This window comes from Phragmites australis, chromosome 22 (genome assembly GCF_958298935.1).
Source record: "Phragmites australis chromosome 22, lpPhrAust1.1, whole genome shotgun sequence".
Lineage (NCBI taxonomy): Eukaryota > Viridiplantae > Streptophyta > Magnoliopsida > Poales > Poaceae > Phragmites > Phragmites australis.
The window spans coordinates 13,761,136-13,785,072 of NC_084942.1; the positions used below are offsets into that span (position 1 = coordinate 13,761,136).

Genomic DNA, 23,937 nt, shown 5'->3' on the forward strand with positions numbered 1-23,937 from the left:
TATTTTATGCTATGCATTTACATGTCATATAGCTTGCACTCATGTTTACTTTCATGCACTAATTTTGCATTGCATCTGCATTGGCGGTAGAGAGATCACAAAGGAGAATATCACGCTTTGAGATTGTTATTCGCTCTAAATGTGGACATACACCTCTATAATCTTTGAATTCATAGGCAATATGGCTCATACATTTTCTTGGTGTTTTCTCCCTCATTTATTTTTGGGTCTTATTGCCTATTGCAAAATTATGTATGGTATAGCCTCTTTGGGCAAATATTTGCAAATGAGTATTTGAGAGGGTAAGGACTTCACTTAAACTGATCCAAACATGTGTTCTTGATGAGTGGTTATTTGAAATTTGGAATCAATGAGAGATTATAGTTCAGTAGAGAGTTTTTTCTTCTCACCGGATGGTCCGGTGTTCCTTTCTTTCTTCTCAACAGACCATCCAGCGTTTTGTTCTGTCAGCTCAGCAACATTTCTAGCAAAAGGTCTGGCGTTTGCAAAGAGATCATCACCGGATCTTCCAGTGTTAAGAATTTGGTTTTTCCTCAAGAAAAGGTTCGGTGTATAGAGAGTCAGTCAATGGGTGTCGTTTTGAAACCTCCTTGGAAATATATGTCTGGTGCACTATCTGGTGCTCAGTCTTAGCATCACCAGACCTTCCGACGCTTGCAATTTTAGCGGGACCCACCTATCATATAACCTTTCATTCTCGGTCATTTCTCTCTCAATTTCAATCTGCGCCGCCACCGAGTTCACCGTCCAAGCCATCTTGCTGACTCGCCACCCTACCCCATTACACACCAGAGCCGTCGCCACCCTACCCCCTTGCACCATCTCTGCCACTCCACCACAGCCACCTAGCGGTATCGCGCCAGCCTTGTGCGCCTAGAGCCATCGTCTTCATCATGCCCTAGCACCGCCACCGCCACCGAGCGCCTCCGTCTGCTCCCTCTGGTCACCGGTTTCCCCTCTACTCTTCTTCATTGTGAGGTTATCTCTGACTGGTTCCACAATTTCATGCCCTAGATTGCAATTTCTTGAAAAACATGCAAATTTGTCTCAAATTCATTCATATCTGAGCAAATTTGATCAATTTTGTTGCAATTAGAGTAAAATCTCATGCAATTGATCATCTATGTGTGTCACAATCTTTAATCCATAGCATCTCCATCCAAATTTGTATCAAATTATTGCTTAGGACTCAAATTGTGTTTAAAATTCATTCAAATTTCTTAAACCCAACGTGTTCGCTCATCTTGCTATTCATGTTTGATCTGTTAGATGGGTCGTGAGCATCGCGATAAAGGCAAGGTCGTTGAGTAGCCGAAGAAGAAGAAGACAAAGGCTCAAAGAGAGTGGGATCGAGTCATTGCAGCATCAGATGTTCAGTGAGGCTTTCATATCAGAGATGACTCATCTACGGTGCATCAGTCCACCTGCACCGGTTCTGCCATAGGGTTGGGTTCAATGCCTTCCTGCCAGTCAGAAAGCCGAAAGAGAGCTCGTCAAGAGCTAGAGCCTCAGGAGGAGGAGGAGGAGTAGTCAGAGCAGCCTCCAACTTAGGTAGAGATTAGACTGCATGACTTGACATCTTTCAAGTCACCGAGGATTAAGAAGCTGGGGTCTGTACCAATCAGTGAGTGGTTTACCCCGGATAGAGATGAGGGGGTAAATTCTAGATTCTGGATTGTTTTGCATGAGAGCTTCCACATGTCATATCTCAAGAAGAAGGTCAGCTTGAGCGAGAATAAGACGCTCAACTGGCACAACATGCAGTTAGCTTCAAGGGGAGTTGACATGAGTCTGCACTTTGATGCCTTCCCAGGTCTTTCAGCTCTGCTCACAGATATGAACAGATATGTCGAGTGGGTCAGAGTGTTCTATGCCACTATGTGGATATCACTAGAGCGAGACTAAATTCATTTCATGTTCCAAGGCAAATAGATGAGACTATACATGAGAAACATACTTGCAGCTTTAGGAGTTCAGGCGAGTTCCAGGTACCTGCATGAGATCAATCATCTGAACACCAAGACTCCTCGCCATCCTCTGGTTGGTGGTGTCTTCTGTACAGACGATGAGATCGGACCACTGTTCAGGCAGCCTTTCATCCCAGGTTCTCCGAGACTGCCAGATATGCTGACACCTGAGATGAAGGTCATCCATTGGGCCATGAGACGCAGCTTGTTGCTGAGAGTTGGATATGCAGAGGCCATCACTAGTTTACAACAGTGGTTGATTCTCGCCATCCTTACTCACATGCAATTTGATATTACGTATCTGATTCTATGTGAGATAGAGGATGTGATAACTGATGGGATGATGATGGCTAGACAGCAGCCCTATGCTCACTTGATTTCACATATGCTAGCTCACTCGATCAGGTTTCCTGAGTACCTTTAGACCTATGAGCAATTGCCAACTTACTTCAGGCAGTATGCACCCACTTCACCTTTAAACAGAACAATGGTTAGTGAGCTATGTTCTATGCTCAGGAGCAGATCCCTATTGATGAGCAAGAGAGGGCGACTGTTGAGGACCAGGCCCTAGCTGAGGTCGAGGCAGAGCTTCCTCGAGCCATTTTGATATTGATAGTGATAGCGACTCGAACTCTGTCGACGTTGAGTACTTTCCACTGGTCGCTAGGTCAAATGACACCGAGGTAGGAAGGTCTTCTCAGGAAGCTCCACAGTATTCAGTGCCTCCTTCTTTAGCACCTGAGACATCACCTTCTGTGACTCCTGCTGCACAACCTTCTGACCTCTGACTCATTCTTCAGCATATGCAGCAGGAGCAAGTAGCTTAGATAGAGATGCAGATGAAGCTTCAGGCTGATATGATTCACTAGTAGGAGCAGCAGCTGGTGCTTATGCAATCACTTCGGTAGCAGCAGCAGGCCATGTTTGCAACACTTCAGTCAACAGAGAGAACAACTATAGGATGTTCAGCTTCATCTTAGGTTGTTTGGGATCTATGTTTCATACTTCAGATCTTCAACTGTCAATTGCAGCTCGAGCACCTGCTCTAGCCCTGAGTCCTCTCCCAGGCAGTGTCAGTGGTCTTTTGGGTACTTCGATGTCAGGGGTTCCGTTCTCACCACTCTTCTCTGCCGGAGTCTTCTCATTGCCTACTGGGACTTCGCAGAGGCTAGTGTTTACTCTATTGATGACACACTATTGGACCTCTCAGTTTTGAGGACTCTCCGCGACCGACCATCCCTATTCAACAGCCATTAGTTGAGCCTCCTCCAGTTGTGTAGTCAGCATTTGATGAGCTCGGTGCCACACTTCAGAAGTTGGCCACCCAGGGTGCCGGTACTTCCAGCTCTGACCCTTGTCCCGACGTAGAGTCGTCAGAGATTCCTTCCCTGTCCATCTCTATTCAACCTTCAGAAGGATCGCTCTCACCTGTTGTCTATGCTGCTACCGCCAAGCTTGAGTCTTTTGCATCTAACTTCGAGTTCGATTCCGGTTCTAAGTTCATGGTGCGACCTTCTTTGGCAGCGTCAGCTCCTCCATCTCCTCCGGCCCCAGGTGTTTAGTTGTGTTCTCTTTTTGGTGCTTATATGCCAAAGAGGGAGAGAGTCTAGTGTTAGGGGGAGTTGGGAGAGAGAGTTAGCTTGAGTAGAGAGCTTCCTAGTTTCAGGGGGAGTTTAGGAGCTTGGGTAGTTAGGTTCAGTTTGTTGGATCTTATTAGATTTTGATTTAATGACATGCTTTTTGGCTCTCTCTATTGATGTGTTTCGCTTGTCATCACATTGTGTTTCCTTTCGTGCTTAGTTTAATTATTATTCTACTAGCATGATAGGTTGTTCTAGTATTAGGATTTCTCTTGCTTTACTGATATATATTGTTTATTACCTAGTATGATAGGGTGTATTTTAATTCATATCTTAATCTTCTCATTTGTGTTGTCATCAATTACCAAAAAGGGGGAGATTGTAGTATATAGGTCCATAGATAAGTGGTAAGTGTTTCAGTGATTAATGACAACTGTATCATTGTGACTAACAAGTTTGCTTTGAAGGGTATCAAAATTTTTGTTCACGATGATGATTGGGTATTCTTGGTCCCTAAGTTGATTTTATGGATGGTCAAAGGATATGAGCATCAAGATTAAGAATCTTCTAGTTCTAAGTGTCATGAGAAGATAAAGGACACTTAGAGTAGTATATGTCTCTTTTTTCTTAGTCTTTTGACCGTAATATAAAAAGAGGCTAAGAGTAGTAACTTGATCTAGTTGAGTCTAGACTTGGCTGCATACACACTTGTGAAATTCTAACACTAGCTAGCTCAGAGAAGCCCAACAATGAGATGTCGAGAAGTTAGAGCACAAGAAAGTTTGAATTGAATGAGCTTAGAAAAAATATTCTCACCGGATTGTCTGACAATTTAGAAGTTGAACTCACTAGAGCATTCTTGGTTCAAATCAGAAACCTATTGAGTTCACCGGATGGTCCGGCGATCTTCAAGTTCTTCTCACCGAAGCATTTTTTGCTGGAAAAAGTACAGGTCAACATTGGATGGTCCGGTGTTAGAAGTGATGAGAACACCAGAGCATTCTACAGGACTTATACAGTTTGAATTCAATACACCGAATAGTCCAGTGTTCATTGGGATGCAACGCCGGAGCATTTTATAGGAGGTTTGCTCTTGGCACAATGAAAACACTACTCAGCAGAGGGTCCGGTGTGTCTACAGCAAGAGTACCGGAGCATTTCGCAACAGTAACGGCTACTGACAGCTGGCACAGTGTGGGCTTTGAAATTTATGCACACCAGATGGCCCGGTGTATCTGAGATGGTGTATACCGGATCATCTGGTGTTCACAGGAAACGTGGGTGGTTGGGTAATGGCAAGATTTGGACCTCTAGACTATAAATACCCTCTCATTTTGTCTCACTAATGACTCTTGCAAACCCAGAGGAGCCTATACATTGTATGTGTCATCCAGAAGCAAGAGAGTGCACTTGAGTGAATTCTAAAGTTCTTAATTGTAGATTAAAGACATCATTAGTATATAGAGAGTAGCAAGTGTGCATCTGTAGTCTAGGCTTGATTTTGGTCAAGTAAAGCTATTGGCTTATTACTCTTAATGGTTGGCAACACCTAGTCGGTCTTTAGTGATTGGAGGTGTCTCGATGAGCTCTTGGAGTTCTTGTGGGAGCCTTGGGAAGAGCGATGTACTTAGTTTGAGATCCGTCGCGGAGATAGAGAAGTGGCAATCATGAGAGGGCACTTGAGTCTTGGTGGTTCAAGGGGGAGTGATATCCTTAGTGGATGCTCTAACAAGGACTAGGAAGGAGTGTCAATTCCTCAATACCTTGGGGGGAAAATCGGTGTCTTCTTGTCCATCTCTTTACTTTCCCGCAATTTATTTTTAGCATTTACATTCTTACAAGCTTTTAATTCCGCAATTTCTTTGTGTTCTTGCTTGCTAGATTACTTGCTTGATCGTGTAGTTGCATTTCTTTCTATCTAGGCTAAGGTTGCTACTTGTTCTAGAATTTGGTAGAAGTAGTTTTTAATTAGAGTCCGATTCACCCCCCGCCCCCTCTTGGGCCATTCGGTCCTTTTAGTAGCAAAGAGCTAAACTTCAATCTAAACAAAATTCAAGTATTTTGGCGGCACCTGACCTCTATTTATGGGGCATGCAATCCCCTAAACTCTACAAAACAAATAAAAGAAATAAATTCTAACTTTATCTCTATATATTATAGTGTAAGTTCTTTTTGACGATTCCAAGTCGCTCACGAGAATCCATTAATGGTGTCGGATCGGTTGGAAAGATTAAGTTGTAATCTTTTTACATGCTATGGCTAAACATTTCCATAGGACTATGTATGAGAGAGAGATATGTTTCTTTCGTTGCATGGTGGTCGCTAAATCTGAATCGAATTTGAAGGCTGAGTTGTAGTTAACTTAGTGTCTGACTTGTTCGGAACGTCCTTCTTCTAGTTGTCCAATTTATATATGACTTGAGCTATCTTCTCCTATATTTCTAAGTAGAAAAAACATCACAAGCATTATTAAGTAGCATCCCATCCTCAAAAATATGGATACGAACATAGAGGAACAAGCTCACCACATGATTTAATCGACGTGCACAAGCTCGTGTCATGCAATGGTGCAGCAATAGCTAACTCCAAAGGATTACTTGTAGTACGTGTATTCGAGAAGTGATGTCTTCATCATATTCTTTTTTTTGCTAAAATTTGCTACATGCAACCAAAGATTTATACCAATGACAACATCAAGCAACCGAGCAACGCAATTTTGCGTGTTCCTTCATGCCGGTTTGTTTTATTCCATATTCATCTAGTGATTTCTATTTGGTTTGAAGGAGGGTTATATATTTGGTAGTGGGTCACACCCTGCGTTATGCAGTTGATTGTTGATTATGCCTTCTTCTTTCACCGATGGTATATTTCATTGCTCCTTGGTGCTATCATATTTGGGTCATTTGCATGCTATTATAGTTTGAGGAGATATTGGGATAATATTTTTTTGGATTGCTTTCAGTTAATCAATTTGGATGTTTCAACAACATCATTCATGTGAGCCTAATGGTTTCTAAATACCATTTAGAGTTTGTTATTTGAGTGTTATGGTTTTGCTCTGAATTGAGTTCAAGGTGGTGGATCGCATTTCCAATGGGTGCCAAATTCAGTCAGCCACCACCTCTACATCAATTGGCGCACATTCCAGAAGGACACCATCACCTTTCAATGGCAACAACACCTAGACGCCACCTTTCCATGTCCAAGACAAGTGAGACTCCAATCCGAATTTGATTCGGATTCCGCAGACATACGTGTAACAAAAGGATCATATCTCTCTCATACGAAGTCCTATGGATGTATCTAGCCACAATTTAGACAAATTATGTTGTGACCTTTCCAACCGATCCATCCCAATCAATAGATTCCTTGTGCGCAACTCGGAATCATCAAAATTAACTGACCTTTTAACATATAGCGATAGAGTCAGATTTTATTTCCTTAGTTTGTTTTGAAGCATCTAGAGGGCTTGCATGCCCCATAAATATAGGCAAGGTGCAGCCATAATATTCAAGTATTATTGAAACATAGTTTTACCTAGGGCCAAATAGCATTGTCTCTAGTTGTGTCTCACAACCACCTAGTTGACTACTTTACAGAACTCAACCATATCAATATACCATTCTTCATTTATATTTGCAAATTCTGAGCCTTTAATTCTTCTTTCTTGTTATTTGGTTAGTTACAGGGATAAGAACTTCATGTTTAGCCTGATCGTGCACACAGCAAGGTCAGTAACCTCCAGGAGTTGTTCTAGCGATTGCCCAAGTGCTCTGTCATTGTACGAGTGTAGCCAGATTGTCAAAGTCATCTTCACCAAACCGACGAGTGTTTTCTCATCGGAAGATCGGGACATCCATATCAGAGCATTTGCTTGAGGCGAAGCAAGTAGTGGCTAGTCACGCTTTGAGAAGCGTGCTAGGGTTTCGTGGTTCGGCCTCAAAACTGTGGGAGGACTGGAGGTCCATGTGGCATCATCGCGAAGCTTGCATTGAGGTGAAGCTAAGTCATGAGAACATCATGACTGTTCGATAAATGAATAAGAAAATAGACCAAAATACCATCGATAGTAGGTAGGAGTGTACTACAAGAGAGGTATTTTGGAAAAAAAAAACTAGAAAACTTAGGGGTCAAGTTTTCTAAACCTATAAATAGAAGGGTAGGGCTACAGGAGGACATGAACCAACCATTTGGGATAGCCTAGTAATAGGTTTTGAGGAGAGAAGAGGGCTTAGCCTTGTAATAGGTTAGAGTTTTTATGAGAAAAAAACTTGTAATCCGCTTTATATTTTTGTATATGCTTAAGTTCCCCTGTTCTAGTTTCTTTCTGCTGGTTCCCCTGCAAGTTTGCAAGTTCTTAGTTCTTTGTTGTTGATTTTCGTTTTTCCTTTTTGGGCTGAAATTTCAACACCTTAGGAGGTTGTTCTTCTTGATGCTAGAGGTATATAATTCACATATACATGCATATATGATAGAGTCTTGAATTTCCTTGCCACTAGTCTATCAAATTGAAGAGTTTACTTGCCCGGTGATCTTGTCTTTGTTTTGTCCATCTTCAAAGTTGCGAGCTTTTGGACTCAATGATATATGTAATGGTCTTGAATGAAACATATGGTTCATATTACATCCGTGGAGTCATATTATCTTGAAACTTTCCATCTTGCTTTGTTTCTTTGAGTATTTTACTTTCGCTCAAGGTTTGAGGTGCGTTAGGTGATCAAAATAGGAGAAGGCCATCTATTTCGCAAGAAACTGTTGAGGCCCTATTCACCCCCTAGTCGCCACTCTCGATCCTAGAATTTGCTTGTCATGAATAATCAGATAATAGAAGAATTTAGGCTACCATTAGTGAATTTTTAGGTTTTGCATATGTTTAGTGGCGTAAACATTGTCATGTGCATCCTAATGCTATTCCTACCATTTTAGAAGGTTTGAAACAGCAAATGAAACATAGGTTTGTGACTTCTTATCATGCTCGTGATTTCCTAAATAAGTTGCAACATTTCAAACAAGGAACTAATTATGTAAAAGAGTATTATCAAGAGGTGTAAACTGGTTTGATTCATTGTGGTCTTAGGGTGTGTTTGGTTCTCCGGATGAGGTTTCGTTTTCGTATAGCTACATCGCATAAGCAGGCTGAGGGGAAACAGACTGAGTGGAGTCATATTTATTGAAAAGAAGAGTGTTTTGTTAATTATATCTATCTGGATAAGCTGACCTCACATAAGTGGATACAAGAGTTGAGATTATGATTGGTTACTCGCATAAAGATAATTTTATAACACTGATAAGTGGGCCTGGCTTCATGAGTGGATATAAAGGCTGCAACCACTAGGCTAGGCTGCAGAATGAAGCTCGAATTGAGCTTCACTCCTAAGCTAGAATGAGGCTGTATATTTTCATCCATCAGGATAGGCTGTAATAGTGGATGCATGCAACCAAACGGGTTCTTTTTCATAATTCTACAAATCTGATGGGCCAGGATGGGGGAGATGTGGGGGAACCAAACACACCCTTATGAATATGAAGATACAATGATGGCTCGTTTATGAGTGGTTTAAACTGTGAAATTCAATATATATTAGATTTCAAAGAATATAATAATACCACACGTTTGTTCTATCTTTCTTGTAAAGCTAAATGTCAAGTGCAGGGATGCTAAAATAGGTATTATACTAACATTTCTGTAGGTCGTAGTATGCCATGGACTTCTCACAGCTCCATAGTTTCGTCCAATTGTACCATGACATCAAATGCTACAGGCTGCAAACCATCTACCTCTACATCGACTTCAAATAAACGAGCATTTGCACTGACAAAAAGTGCCTCTGCAACACCATCCAAGAGTTCTTCATCTTTTATTGCTTCCACCCGAAAAACAAAAGATACACAATGTCATCGCTGCAAAGGCTTCGATCACATGATGCGGGAGTGTCCAGGTAAACGGGTGATGATTATTCATGAAAACTGTGAGTAAAATTCAGCAAGTGATTTTGATGAGGAAACTTATGCTATGCTTGCTGCCCATGAAGAAGAAGGTCATGATACTAATCATGATGCGGGACACATCCACGCTGATGATATTGATCCGTATTTGAGCGTCATAGCACAACAAGTGCTTATTGCTCAACCAGCCCGTGTGGAGAAAAATAAGTGACACAATCTATTTCAAATCAAATGTGTCATCAAGGAATGTTCAATTTGCATCATTATTGATGGAGGGAGTTGCAACAACTTGGCGAGTATCGATTTATTAGAGAAGTTAGTGTTGCCTACATAACAACACCCCCATCCATACTATATTCAATGGTTTAACAGCAGTGGTAAGATTATGGTAACACGAACAGTGAGATTACACTTTGCTTTGGGTACATATCATGATTTTGTTAACTGTGATGTTATGCCTATGCAAGCTTGTTACATGTTATTAGGTAGGCTATGGCAGTATGATAAGGATTGTGTGTATCATGGTAAAACTAATCAATACCCTCTCATGCATCAAGGAAATAAAATTATGTTACATCCTATGACGCTTGAACATATTATTAGAGATGATCTTGCTAGAGCTAGTAGAGAGAATAATCAAGAATCATCTAAAAGCAATGTTCATCTAGATGCTATAAATAGATAGACAGTCACCTTATGACTAGTGTCTAGGCTGTCTAGACAATGACTAAACGATCTAGACTTTTTTGTACTGTAGCAGCAAAATTGCAAACAAATAGCTATATGTTCTATACTACAATATTAGATTTTCAAGTGAGATTTGAGGCATACCTTCCAAAGACTGAATCATCTATTGTCCTCTAGTACCAGGATGAATGGAGGAGAAAGTTGTGTACCTATCGACGGCGGAAGAGGACTTGCAGCCTACGGAGGAGTTCATAGTCAATTATCAAAGAGGAGGGGGTGCAACAGAAGGAGGTGAGGAGGAGCAGAGCAAGAATCTGGTTGGGAGGAGGGGACCTGGATGGCTGGACCCGCCGAACCTCAATGTGGGCGTTAGTGCGGTGGCACGGCATGGGGGAGACTTCAATTGGCAGCACGATGGCAGCAATGGAAGATAGAGAATGAGAGGAGAGATGCGAATAAGGACTGAATCAAATCGATTTGGGGCCTCTGTGCGGATGATTAAACCCTAAAGCCTATGCGATGGGTGTGGACAAAAAGTTTCCTCCCACGGGGTCGAAAACATTCCTCCCACACTGTCGCATCAAGAAGCTCCATCCCCGGGATGGCTGACTAGTCGCTCATCTGGCCACCTAGTTGTATCTAGGTATCATCTAGCATCATCGATTAGACTGTCTTGGACCAACATTGACCGTTTATAGGTGCGACTACCCCATAAACTAGGTAGCAAGCCCTCGACTAGCATCTAGTCATCGTCTAGACGCACTAGACGACAGTCTACACGAACACTAACTAAAAGTGAAAATCATATTGTAGCAAAAGAATTTGAGCAATATAAGAAGAAAGATAAACCTGCTACAACTAAGAAAGAAGAGATTAAACTAAAAAGTTTGAGTTTCCTCACTAGCAAATCTGATATGAATGAATTTGATGTTAGTAATTCTGTTTGCTATGCTTTCATATGCAAGGATGCTTTATTTTCATTTGAGGATATTCTTTACCTCTAACTGTTACTAACATTTTGCAAGAGTACGACAATGTCTTTCCAAAAGATGTACCGCTAGGATTACCACCGATACGAGAGATTGAGCACCAAATTGACCTAATCACCGACGCCTCACTGCCTAACTGAGCACCATACCGAACCAATCCAGATGAGACAAAGGAGATTCAGCACCAAATATAAGAGCTTCTTGATAAAGGGTACGTGCATGAATCACTTAGTCCATGTGTTTTTCCTATTATTCTAGTGCCTAAAAAAGACAGTTCATGGTGTATGCGTATAGATTGTAGAGCTATCAACAATATTACTATCCATTATCGTCATCCTATTCTTAGTTAGATAATATGCTTGATGAATTAAGTGACTCTGTTGTATTCTCTAAAGTTGATTTGCATAGTTGCTATCACCAAATTCGTATGAATTTAGGAGATAAATGGAAAACAATGTTCAAAACTAAGTTTGGCTTATCTGAGAGGCTGATTATGCCATTTGGTTTCACTATCGCACCTATTACCTTTATAAAATTGATGAACGAGATTTTGAGTGCTTTTATTAGCAAATTATGGTAGTGTATTTTGATGATATTATTGATGTGATTATTGTCAGGGAATGGTAGTTATTTTTTAACCAAACCTAATTCATTTCTAATCTCACTTTTTTCTTTTCTCCACCATGAATCATCCAACCCCTCGTGCAAAAAGAAAAGGAAAAAATTACACCACCCCCTTGCCTTTATCATCTCCTCCTCCTAGCCCACCACACGTTGAACACTCTACTCCTTGCAGCTGCATTGTTGCAACCATTGCCGTCGGTGCTCACTACAGCTTCGTCGTTGTAGTTGTCACCTCCTCCTCTACCGTCCCAGCCGATGGTTCGCATCCTCTTTCCCTCCACCACCGGTGGTTCATCTGTATTGAGTTAGCATGTCAACGCTTCAGGTCAGTCTTCTACACCTAGTTTTCTTTTACCCTACTTAGACCACATCACTATTGTACATGAACATTGAAGACATTGCACAAGGGATCTTGCGTTCGATTTTCATGCACCCATTGCACAAGGAACTTTTAGCCTTTGAATCAGAATCCAACGATCCAGATCCCCTTACCTCTTCTGTCGCTCCGCCGCCACCCCATGTGCTGCCACCCAATCACCTTGCTAGAATCGTCCCCGGCGCGGCCTACCCACCTCCATCGGTCCTCCCTCCTCCATCGCTCGTCCTCTCTCCACCTCCCCTCCCCCTCCGTCGCGCTTCTTCTTTGCCGTCTCTGGCCATGGATCAGAGCGTCACCGCCACCGGAACCGTCTCTCGCGACCATCGCCCACCGCTAACCCGTTCAATCATGACACCCTGCCGCCACCATAGGCCAATCGAGCGTCCCCCACCACTACGGCGATGGTGCCTTGCTATCCTGCCCACCATTTGCCACCACCACCGGGTTGGCAGCCTCCCCGAGCCTCCCTCTAAGCTAGTAGCGCTTAAAATCCCGAAAACCCAAACCCCAATCTAGAACTCGAATCCTAGCCCTAACCCTAACCCTCGTCGAAGAAGATTTGAGCTCACCGGAGAAGTCATCAGTAAAGAAGGCTATACGAATCTTAGCATGGATCCTGCTATAATAAATTCGATAAATTTTTCTTTTTTTTTCTGTCGACGGATAAATAGTGTTGATCTTTTTTTTTATTTTTGACGTTTAGGTTTAGAGTAGCAGCTTTTTTTTCTTCATAGTCCCGATCTATCGTGCGCCGCCGGGAGAATTCTTCGCGTCGACCGGCTTTTTGCTTTCCAGAGCTCGCGACTTATTCCCTGTGAGGGAGCAGCTTCTGGTCGCGAACGCACGTCAACACACGACGGGCTATTGCACATCGTCATCGTGTGAGGTCCTCGGTTCTTGTGCGCTCACCGACGCGAAGAAACAATTCCGTGCTGCACATTAAAGCTCAAGTACGGCCACTTTTCCCGGAACAGTAGCACATGTTTCAGTACTGTTGAGTGCTGTTGCTCCCGAGCTGAGGCTGCTGATTTTTTTTTTTTTATCTTGCTACGCGCACACGGAAGTCTGCATCCAGAAATATCAATATTCTAAATATTGTAAAAAAATTGTGCCAACAAGTGCATTGGCTGTGTGGAAAGGAGGGAGAAAAGCGTGGGGAAGCTGAAAACATGTTACCAAAAAAAGAAAAGAAAAGAAAACGTTTTGCAGTGGATGAAGGAAAATATGTGTCGACTCCTCTTGGAATCATAATGAAATAAGGAGAGAGAAGAGTTGATGCTACTGGATTTTAGTAATTAGGAAAGCACTGCCTAGAAAACTTAAAATGTTAAGTTATTTTTTTAAACAATAAAACAACATCTTAAAACAGCATCTAAAAACGAAAGGAGTAATTACCGTAGGAGAGGTTGCTATGTAGAATGAATAGGCGTCCTACAATTCCGTAGTCACAGAAGAGGGATTCGAAGGTGATTTTGAAATTTAAAGATCAACTATCTGTGGATTCACAGAAGTTCAATGAGTGTCTATACCAATAAAAAAAATGGAACTTTTAGAAAATTCGGCTGATCTATACCAATAAAAAAGGTGTCAAGTACACAAACACAGCCACGTTAACATTCAACATTAGGCCTTATTTGACTACCCAACTATATTCCTTTTATTTCGTTCCCTTCTCGATTCCCTTCTTCGTTCCTATTCTCTTTATTTCCCCTTATCTTCAACAACTTTCCTTCGAGAGGAATCGCGAATAGAAAAGGGAGAGAATCTCGTCCTGAAGGGAATGATCCTGAGAATCCCGTCATGAAGGGAAACCGTTGGAGCGCTGAAAGGAACGAAAATCTCTTCACGACAGAAATCTCCCCCGCGAAAGGAAGCTGTTGGATTCAATCTTTGTATACGAAGGGTTCTAACTTTTAGCCCAATCCCGTTGAGTTGGTACAGAAACTATTTCATCTCTGTCACAATATAGTGAGTTTGGTTTTAATATATAGTTTGGCAAGTCACCACATTTTGCACTTGAGTTTTTCTTTTACTTTTTATTTTTAAGAGGTCGTTTCTTTTCTTTTTTTTCTCTCCTTTTATGTGTGCACTTTGCGCATGAATCTCTAACCTAAAACAGCCCATGATGAAAGCCTGGTCCATGATGAAAGCCCAACAGCCCATGAATCTCTAACCAAAACCAGAGGAAAGCGCACTTCCGAAACCCTTCCAGTCCCACGAAGCAGAAGAGCGGGAAAGGGAACCAACTGCCGCGGCGGAGCGGAAAACACCCAAAACGCCCCCGAAATGGCGGAGCAGCCTCGCGCCGCCGACGCTGCCGCCGCCGGTGGCTGCAGCGGCTGCCCGACGAACTGGAGGAAGGAGGCAGACGAGCGGCTGCGGCGCCTTCACTCGCTCCTTTTCGGCGCCGACGCCGCGCTCGAGCGCGGGGACGCCGCGGCGGCGCAGGCGCTCGCGCTCCGCCTCCTCGGCTTCCTCGACTCCCAGACGCTTGCCGCCGACGCGGGCCCCGACGCCGCCTTCGTCGCACCCATCCGCGCAGCCGCATCCACCCGCCTCGCCGCCGCCTCCCGCGCCCGCGCTCCTGACTCCGACCGGTATAAACCCTATCCCGCACAACCCTCCGGCTTTGGCGTGTTGAGTCAAGCATGGAATTTGTGGGAAATGTTGAGGATTGGATTAATATACTGCGGCCTCATTTGGTAGTGCTCGAATACTGTGGTTCAATTGCTGAGATTTCGCTCCAAAAATTTATGAGATTCACTGTACGTTGGGTTTGGTTATCCATCTTCGGAATTTTGGAGCACATAGTGGGATAACGCTATTAGTAGGATGACGTGGTACTTGGCTGATACAAACGGGATGTGGAGGCACAAGCATCTCAGCTGTATTGTGTCCACACGATATGTAACCAGTGGTTCTGTGGAGCATGCTCTTTTGTTTCCAGGCATCCTAACATTACATATCGTGTAATTACATGGAAAGTTGCATCGCTTTTTTCTGTGTCCACATGCTCTTTGATATTTCTGACAATTGCCATGCTAAGGAATTCTCATTCAAAATGCTTGATCTAAGTGGCAGAAGACTCTTTAGCTGGCGAATGGTGCACAAATCAAATCTAACGTGTGTAAACATGCAGTTGCCGAAAAATGGGTCTTCATAGCAAGTAATATGATTAAGCATGCAAGGTTTTGAAGGAAAATGTCGAGTGTGAAATGTGTTGACAGGGTTCAGACAAGTTTTGCTACTATGTGATCATGATTCTTACTTCAGAAAACTGGGATATTTGCAGCAACTTAAGATAGGCAGTTTCAGATATTGTTGCTTTATCAGGGCCAGGAATAGCGAAAGTTCAAATTTGAATTCTTGTCTCTCTGAATTTAGTTATGATCACTGATTGAAACTCTTAAGCGAGTCGTGGGGTTGACCATACTAATAATTATTCATCAATCAAATTTACTATTGTTGCTATGCTTTCTCCAGGATTCTTGAAAATTATGCTCTAATGTGTACTATCTTGAACAAATTCTTCCATTTGGTATTAATCCTTGGTTTGGTTTTTATGTCTTTTGAGTTCAGTGCAGCTTTTGAGCTTGCAAAAAAGGATGTTGGTTGTGTTTTTGCGAAGCAGGGGGACATTAGTGTTGAAAAGATCAAGTGTTCGAAGTATTTCCAAGCTCTTCGGAACTCCAAAGAAAATGCTGCTGATCAGCTGGTATGATATTCGATTTATTTTATTCTTAAAGTGTTCTATGTACTGGAAGGCCCTCTTTCTTGCTTTTCTGTGTTTTGATTTTCCTTTTGTAGGCATCCAGACATTTTCCATTGTTCCTGAATTCTTTTTATTTATAAGGTCATTTCCTAAGGGTGATTTTGGAATGTGCTACTTTTGATTCAATCGCTATTTGAAGAATCACATGGAATATGCTAATTGTTTGCCTACTAACTTTTATTACCCTTTCTCTCCATGTGACATATTGAAATTTAAAAGAGTGCAACATGCCAAGAGTTTGCCGGTCAAGGGGGTCCACACATTGATGAAAGCCCAGCTAACATAGAAAATGAGAAGCTAAGCATCAGGGCTTCAAAATTAATGATGCAAACAAAATTGACATCATTATATAGCAGTAAGTCCTTCAAGGCAAATGGTGTGCCAGACAGGAATATGTTCAAATCAGAAGGGGGCATATCTGATATTGAAACTAGAACAAGTCAAAATGATGGCAAGCATTCTGCTTACCTGGCGGTTGAAGAGGATGAGAAACCTCGTGGGCAATTCCAGAATGCAAAGCGAAAGCATACAGGGTTCAGAAGTCCAATCTGTGAAGTTACAAATTCTCCATTAAGTAATGATGAAGCTGATGCTGCTGCCAATGAGTTTATGACTGCCAGGACAATGATGGTATGCACACTAAGTACTTTTACGTGTACTGTGATCATTGGTTGTATCATTTTTTTGCCCTGTTTGACACAAATATTTTGGACAAGAGCTTCTATGTTCCTCCATGCAAATGTACATTTCACAAAACACCAGTGGTTTATAATAGGTAGGTGTAGATTCTCAACATGCATTTTTGCTCATAGCATTTTGCATCATCTTCATCATACTTAAGTCCTATTCATTTTTTTTCTTTAAAGAAAACTTCATTGATTAATACAATTCCAATTAATTTCACAGTTTTTGTGTATTTCTCACGTTTTCTGTCTGCTATTAGGGACTGCAGTTCTGAATCACCGATTCAAGCAGGCAATACCTATGAAAATGTGATTTGTAAATGATTAGTAAAAGATAAAAATGAATTTCTGATGGCGGTATTAACTGAAACCATGCTGACATGTTTCTCAGAAAATTTTGGCTTGAATGTTTTATTTATTTAAATGTTGCTTACTAGCTCGTTATAATTGCTTCTGGATTTGTGAGTTTATCCTAATCTTCAAAGTTCAAACTATAAACTTCCGTAACTTATAAACAAACTATTTTACCAAGGGGATTCTAAGTTATCATATGGCGCCACACATGTAACACACTTTCAGTGTTCCTCCTGTGTGCAAGCTCCCTAATTGCATTGAATGACTTGAATGTTCATCAAGTCATCAGGGAGCAAGGTGGCCATTTGAATTTAATTACACTGTAAATTTTGAGTAGCATAACTATATTTTTCTTGAAAACGTTGTCATTCAAATATTCAATGTGATACTGTAGCTATTATGTTTTTTTTTTCCTCGAACACGCAGAAGAGTTGGTAACCATGTTCAGTTGCTGTTTTTTTCTTTAATAGGGGAAGTTTGTTATGCAAAAGCATGGGCATAATGGTCCACAAGGTGCTTCTGTATCACCACAATGTGATAACAACCATAGTACACGGAACTATAGCGTGAGGCCAAGCTGGAATTCTCGTCGCGGGCCACGCGGTAGTTTTGTACCCCCTATCAGAAATAATGGAGGATCAGGTACCACCACCTCACGGGTTACTGGAAAAAGTGATGATTCCATGGAAGATTCAACAAGGAAATGGTTGGTATTTCCATCTTAATTACATGATACCATTTGAATTTATTTTTATCTTTTCATTGTTGTGATAATTCAGGTTGTACTTGCACCATTATGCATCTGGTAACTTCCTTATTATTTAGCATTATTCACATCTTATCTTTCTCTTCTTTGGTGAATTGGACAATTGATGTTCTCTAAACAGTTTTTTTCTGGTGTCCTGGTTGCTTTGCTTCTAGAATATAGCTACATAGGTGCTCCGTGGTGAGCGGTATTAGCTGTTTTTGTAGCTAACGGCCATGGTTCGATTCCCACTAACTACACATTAAGATGGTTTATTTGTGGATCATTTGGGATTTGATTTTATTACCTCTATATTCCTGAGCCTTAATTATGACTCTGATAGCCAGCTGCACTCCTAGCTTCACCGACATTTGTCCATTGGGTTGAAGGCATTGGTAAATTTCTGCATGGGAGTTTCACCAGTCCCATCATAAGTTCAGAAGAGGAGAGAATTGATTGAGCAGGTCGAGGGATCAAGGCAGCAAAATTTTGAAAGGATATATGTACTATGACCTAAGAAGTGTTACTAAGAACAAAATGCTTGAAGTTCTGATTGTTTGTACAAGTTAATCATGAACTTCTGATGGTAAACAGTGTATTCACCTGTGAAGAACTTTTACTCAGTTAAATGACATAAGAAAAATGCAAGTGTCTGGAGTGCTGAACAATTTCTAGAGTGCTTATTTGTCATTTAACATCTGGATCCTGGAGTCTTGCTCATTGATGGAAAAAAGACAGTGTTTTTGTGGAAATGCTCTTCACCTCCTCAAATATTAACAATTTCTGAGTCAAGCAAGAATCATTGGTCCCCTCTTTCTTCCATCAAGGGTCCACTCGAATGCCCCTGGCCGTGACTACCATGCACCTCATGAATTCTCATCCATTGCGGTTATTAATTTGTCTTAAGGTTAACTCTATTTAAACTTTCATTTAATCACATAACTCTGTTACTGAAGGTCAATGATTGCCATGTGTTTCGTCATGAGCATGCATAGTGCTATTATTTTTTTAATCATTAAGTGATTTTGCCTCAAATATTCTATTATTGCTTGTGTTGATTACAATGCATGATTAGTAGTCACAAGAAAATATATGTGCATTTTCGTTATATTTGATGTTGTTTACATTCATTCGTACTAATTACTTCTACAATCATCAGTATAGAAATGCTTTGTGGCCCTGATGGTGAGCTTCCTGAGAAGCTGAGGAATCTGGAACCTCGCCTTATTGAACATGTCAGTAACGAAATAATGGATAGGGATCCTAATGTTCGCTGGGATGACATAGGTACGTAATTGCCTCATTGCTAGTCAGTATTTTTGTGGCTTTTGTAACTAATTCATGGCACACTGCAATAGCTGGTTTGGAACATGCAAAGAAGTGCGTGACAGAGATGGTGATATGGCCGCTACTACGTCCTGACATATTTCGTGGTTGTCGGTCTCCTGGAAGGGGTCTACTATTGTTTGGACCTCCTGTGGGTATTATCTCATCTTGTTGTGTTTCACTTGCCATTATCTCATTGTTAAATATATGCACATTATTTTCCACAGGGGACAGGCAAAACCATGATTGGAAAAGCAATAGCCGGTGAGGCCAAGGCAACATTTTTCTACATATCTGCTAGTTCACTGACAAGCAAATGGGTCTGTATGGCACTTGTTTTGATTTCTAATACTGTTAGTTTCCATAATTTTACAGTTGAACTACAGAATTCTCGTTATGTATATCTTTATTCAACCCAATGTGCTACCCAGAACTGTAACAATTCCTATATCATATCTTTACTCAAACCAATGTGATACCCAGAACTGTAACAATCCCGACATCATCACGGGGTAAATATCACTGTCTGTGTGTGGTGATGGTGGTGGTGTTGGGGGGTGTTGCCGGATTCCATGGCTTCCAAGGGATTAGGGTACTGAAGGGGGGAAGTAGACTGTGGATTGGGAATTTATTCTTGCTTGTTTGATATAATGCTATTATTATGGTTTGGGGAATTAGAGCAATCAATGGCTGTAGTGTCTACCACATACTCAGGTGTGAAACCCTCTATTCTGTGATTAAAGAAAAGATGAAAAAAATAGTGTTAAATGTCCGACAAGTGTTTCTATTTATTCTCCGTGCACTCTGGATGCCATATTTGGGAGAAATTGCTTACTTCACAGTAGCATAGGATGTACAGCATTATAATCCTTGTCCTAGATTTTTTTTCTTTTACTTCCGATCCGCGTTGAAGGTAAAAGAAGGTCCACATCCACAGAATGACATATCTGCAGCATCCCACACAGTATTAAATGGGAATAATCCTGTTTCTAGATTCACAGTGATTCTTAATTTTTTGGTGGTGCAGATTGGTGAGGGTGAAAAGCTAGTTCGGGCACTTTTTGGTGTGGCCAGTTGTCGTCAACCTGCTGTCATATTCGTGGACGAGATAGACTCACTACTATCTCAGGTTTTGTTTGATAATGATGGGTTGTTTTTTCTTTTTCCCATATGCATTGTTTGTGTTGACTCTTGAAAGCATATGATTGCAGCGCAAATCAGATGGTGAACATGAATCAAGCAGGAGGTTGAAAACACAGTTTCTAATTGAGATGGAAGGTTTCGACAGTGGAAATGAGCAAATCTTACTTATAGGTACTTTATGCATCAAAAGTGAAAAAATGTTCCATTTAATATTATGTTTCTGTCATGCTAGGAACTGACAATACTAATCATCACAGCTATCTGCAACTTTGCATTTCTTTTCTTATTGAATGCATTAAGTTGTATGCATATTGCGTACACAGCTATTTGAAGTTGTGCAGCATAGCCATTGGAGTTGATATTGAACTTCGGCTTATGGCCAGTGCTAGAGATTAGTTTGGGCTGCAGTTGGTGCTGGACCCCATACAATTCCAAAGTTAGAACATCAACTCCACTGACTATTTGTTAATTGAGCCTTCATCTTCCCCCCACCAAAAGAGAAAAGGATAATTCCTTGTGTGCTACTGAAAATTTTGGGAATCCCTCGTGTCACTGGCAAGGTGGTTTCGGACCCACATGTCAGTGACACAGTTAGTGGCATAGAAAGGATAAGCCAAATATTCTGTGCTATACGAGGAATTGGCTCAGAAAGAAAAAAAAAACTCTGTTAACTTGGCAATTGTCTGTTTTGTCCTGAGCACCCCCCCCCCACACACTAGCATAAGGTCTTCCACTGGCTATGAGTACACCAACTAACACATGTTAATCCTGTGTTCATTATATATATTTGCTCCATGTATTTTTTTCTCTTTTTATTTTTGTTAACAATTTGAAACTTGAGCATCGAATGAATGATGGCCAGAGCGTTGTGGCGCCCATGCTGCCCGTGCCACCCTCGTTCGAGCCCCGCTCGACTCCGGTTCTCACAAATTTCATAGTCGGGGTCTCCCTTACTGTATTCCCCTCAAAAAATGAATAATGGCCAGTAGCCTAGGAACATACTGATATCATGGAGGAAAATGATGGCAGGAGCAACAAACAGGCCTCAAGAACTAGATGAAGCAGCGCGTAGGCGACTCACAAAACGTCTATACATCCCCCTTCCTTCATCAGGTAATTCTCTATTTTTTTTTTTTACTTTACAGTAATCACTGCAGAAATCTTATTATATCCTGGCTGTGAAGAAGCACGGGCTTGGATAATTCGCAATCTATTGGAGAAGGATGGACTTTTCATGCTCTCGGAAGAAGAAACAAGTGCCATCTGCAAATTAACAGAAGGTACCCAGAATCAACCAGCTTTCTTAATGTTGCTGTTATCCTAGTGGCTTAGTACCATCTTACTGAATTTTGTTGCTTTAAATAACATTTGCTATTTCCAGGTTACTCAGGATCTGACATGAAAAATCTAGTGAAAGATGCCTCAATGGGACCACTAAGAGAGGCTCTTCAAAGGGGTGTTGAAATCACAAAGCTTGACAAGGAGGATATGCGACCGGTGATGCTGAAGGTAATAGTCACTTAAGTGTTTGAGTCCAGATAATGAGGGGTTTCTGAACATCTAGAAAACATGTTTTATTCTCTCAAGTGATCTCTTCTAAGTGTAGTTTCATAACTTGCTTCTTTCTGATGAATCATTTCCATATGTACATTCTAGTTTATTATGATTATTTGGATGTGCAGGATTTTGAGAATGCACTGCAGGAGGTCAGACCTTCTGTTTCCTCTAGTGAGCTGGGGACTTATGAAGAATGGAACAGACAATTCGGCAGCCTATCAATCTAGTTGGTAGGGAGACATCGACAAGTAAAATTAAGTCATCACGACAGAGAGTTAGTGTTTTTTGCTCAGAATATGACGTCCACAGTACTCCTCTCCTCAAAACGAAGAACTGAGATGGGAAAACTTAGTGGTAGGTGCTCTGCAACTAGTTATCAGATCGAAATAATATATATATGAGAGCTTACGCCTATCCTAAAGCACATGTGGTTTGCTAGCGGGTTGGTAAGAGCAAGCTCAACTTAGAATATCTGCAGTTTTATTTCTAGAAGAATAGTAGTGGTATCGTATTATTCGTGGAAAAGAAAATTATTTGTTGTTCAATCACTCTTTTCTTTTCTTTTTATGTAACTTTTAGCTGGAAGCCTAGTAGACTCGATCTGTAGAATACCAAATCTTATCGCAACCCCTTTGTGGGGTTCAGGGAGCCTCACTTACCTTTCGGAGTAACGAGATGGTCTCCTGGATTCCTACCATAGCTAATTGACATCCAAATATGTCGCCGATCGTAGATTTTCTTTTTGTCAATTTGCTAACTTTGGTTGGATCTGACGGATGACTTGGGAGCGTGGAAGTGCGACTGGTTGTAATACTAAAAGAGGCAGCATGATGCTCTCCTGTACAATAAAGACCATGTCAGTCACATTTTCGATAAAGAAAGCTTTTATTAACTCTGATGATACAACCGCACGAGAGTTTACTTTTGGTTAAGTCTCGATCTCTGTATAATAAAATATATGTAGTCTCTGCAAACTAAGATATACGTAGCTTAAAATAGAGGAAAAAAATAAAAAGAGTCCTGATCAACAAAACACATGCACTTTGTGACAAGCAGTAGAAACTGCAAACTGGACTAAATTAAGGTGGCAGGTTCAAAGTCGGAGGCCTAAGCCCCATCCATGCCAAGAAAAGGGTGCCCTAACCACCTCTCACGATTGCGACTGTTGAAGCATGTACCAAGTACGAAACTAACACGTACGAAACTAACACGCATGTGTATATATAATTTGCTACCTTTCGTCAAAAATAATATTGTTTATAGCCATAGCAACTAACACATAGCTATTCCATAAGCTTTCAGTTTTTTTTAATTATTAAGTCCACTGAGCCAATTTTCCAACATGTGGTTTACCTTACGTGGTGGGTAAAGATTTGAAGTCATCCGGATGATGAACCATGTGAAACATGCAAAACAACATTCAAATAAAAAATATTTAATCATTTTTTGTTTTTGACAGAAAGAACACATCTTCCTTGTCATTTTCTTTTTATCAGGTTATCCTTAGTTAAAAGAACTCTTTTTTTAATGGGGTGTGCGAGACCGGGGGTTCGAACCCCCGAATGACTCTTTCCACCCTTAGAGGTTTGCTACCGGGCTACAAGCCCGTTCGCAGTTAAAAGAACTCCTTGATGGAGATACAAAGGAAGGTTTTGATTTTTTGGGTAGTTTCAGTTTCCACATGTGCTTGTTTATAGTTGAGGTGTCAATATGTTTTAGCGTGTGGTACAAGGACTTTTACCTAGAATTAATCGTTTTGGCTCAAATTCTAGTTGAATACATCCAGCTCTTGACTGATATTGATGTTATTAATTCTCGCTAGGAGATTATTCCAAGCCATCAACTTTGGATTAAGAAAGACACTGGAGAGCTACATGCCTTTGCATTAAAAAGAAAATGTTCCATACATGAAACATTACAACACGAATCATTCACGACCATCGCAAAGCACATGAATTACAACATAGTCTTATACGAGAAGTGTGAAACAACCCATGAAACTAGGAGGAAGTAAACACTAGAATTACAAGATGTTTTGCACCTAACATGATCCAGTACCTGGCTTCTTGCTTGATCGAATCGATCAGATGTGGGATCTATATATGAAATGATCCACTGGTTGGCTTCTTGATCTATGGCTGGCTTCGTTCCTTCCATATGCTAA

General features: G+C 41.2%; 1 protein-coding gene across 2 annotated transcripts; it reads left to right on the plus strand.

Moving 5' to 3' along the window:
* The first annotated feature begins 14,410 nt into the window (after window positions 1-14,410).
* On the plus strand, window positions 14,411-22,644 carry LOC133905557 (ATPase family AAA domain-containing protein FIGL1). 2 transcript variants are annotated; one of them, XM_062347378.1, is made up of 13 exons: window positions 14,411-14,790; window positions 15,773-15,908; window positions 16,185-16,595; window positions 17,473-17,708; window positions 18,907-19,034; window positions 19,106-19,224; window positions 19,301-19,393; window positions 20,101-20,202; window positions 20,285-20,387; window positions 21,246-21,329; window positions 21,401-21,496; window positions 21,598-21,725; window positions 21,899-22,644. In XM_062347378.1, exons 1-13 carry the CDS (start codon window positions 14,480-14,482, stop codon window positions 21,998-22,000), a joined length of 2,049 nt encoding a protein of 682 aa, XP_062203362.1. In that variant the 5' UTR covers window positions 14,411-14,479; the 3' UTR covers window positions 22,001-22,644. The 2 variants fall into 2 exon arrangements, with proteins under 2 accessions (XP_062203362.1, XP_062203363.1); XM_062347379.1 differs by having other exon boundaries at window positions 21,404-21,496.
* Window positions 22,645-23,937: the final 1,293 nt, after the last annotated feature.

Coding starts and splice junctions, on each gene's coding strand:
- LOC133905557 (XM_062347378.1), top strand. CDS start 14,480: ATGGCGGAGCAGCCTCGCGCCGCCGACGCTGCCGCCGCCGGTGGCTGC. Junction 21,497..21,597: donor CATCTGCAAATTAACAGAAG/GTACCCAGAATC, acceptor TGCTATTTCCAG/GTTACTCAGGATCTGACATG. Junction 21,726..21,898: donor TGCGACCGGTGATGCTGAAG/GTAATAGTCACT, acceptor TTGGATGTGCAG/GATTTTGAGAATGCACTGCA.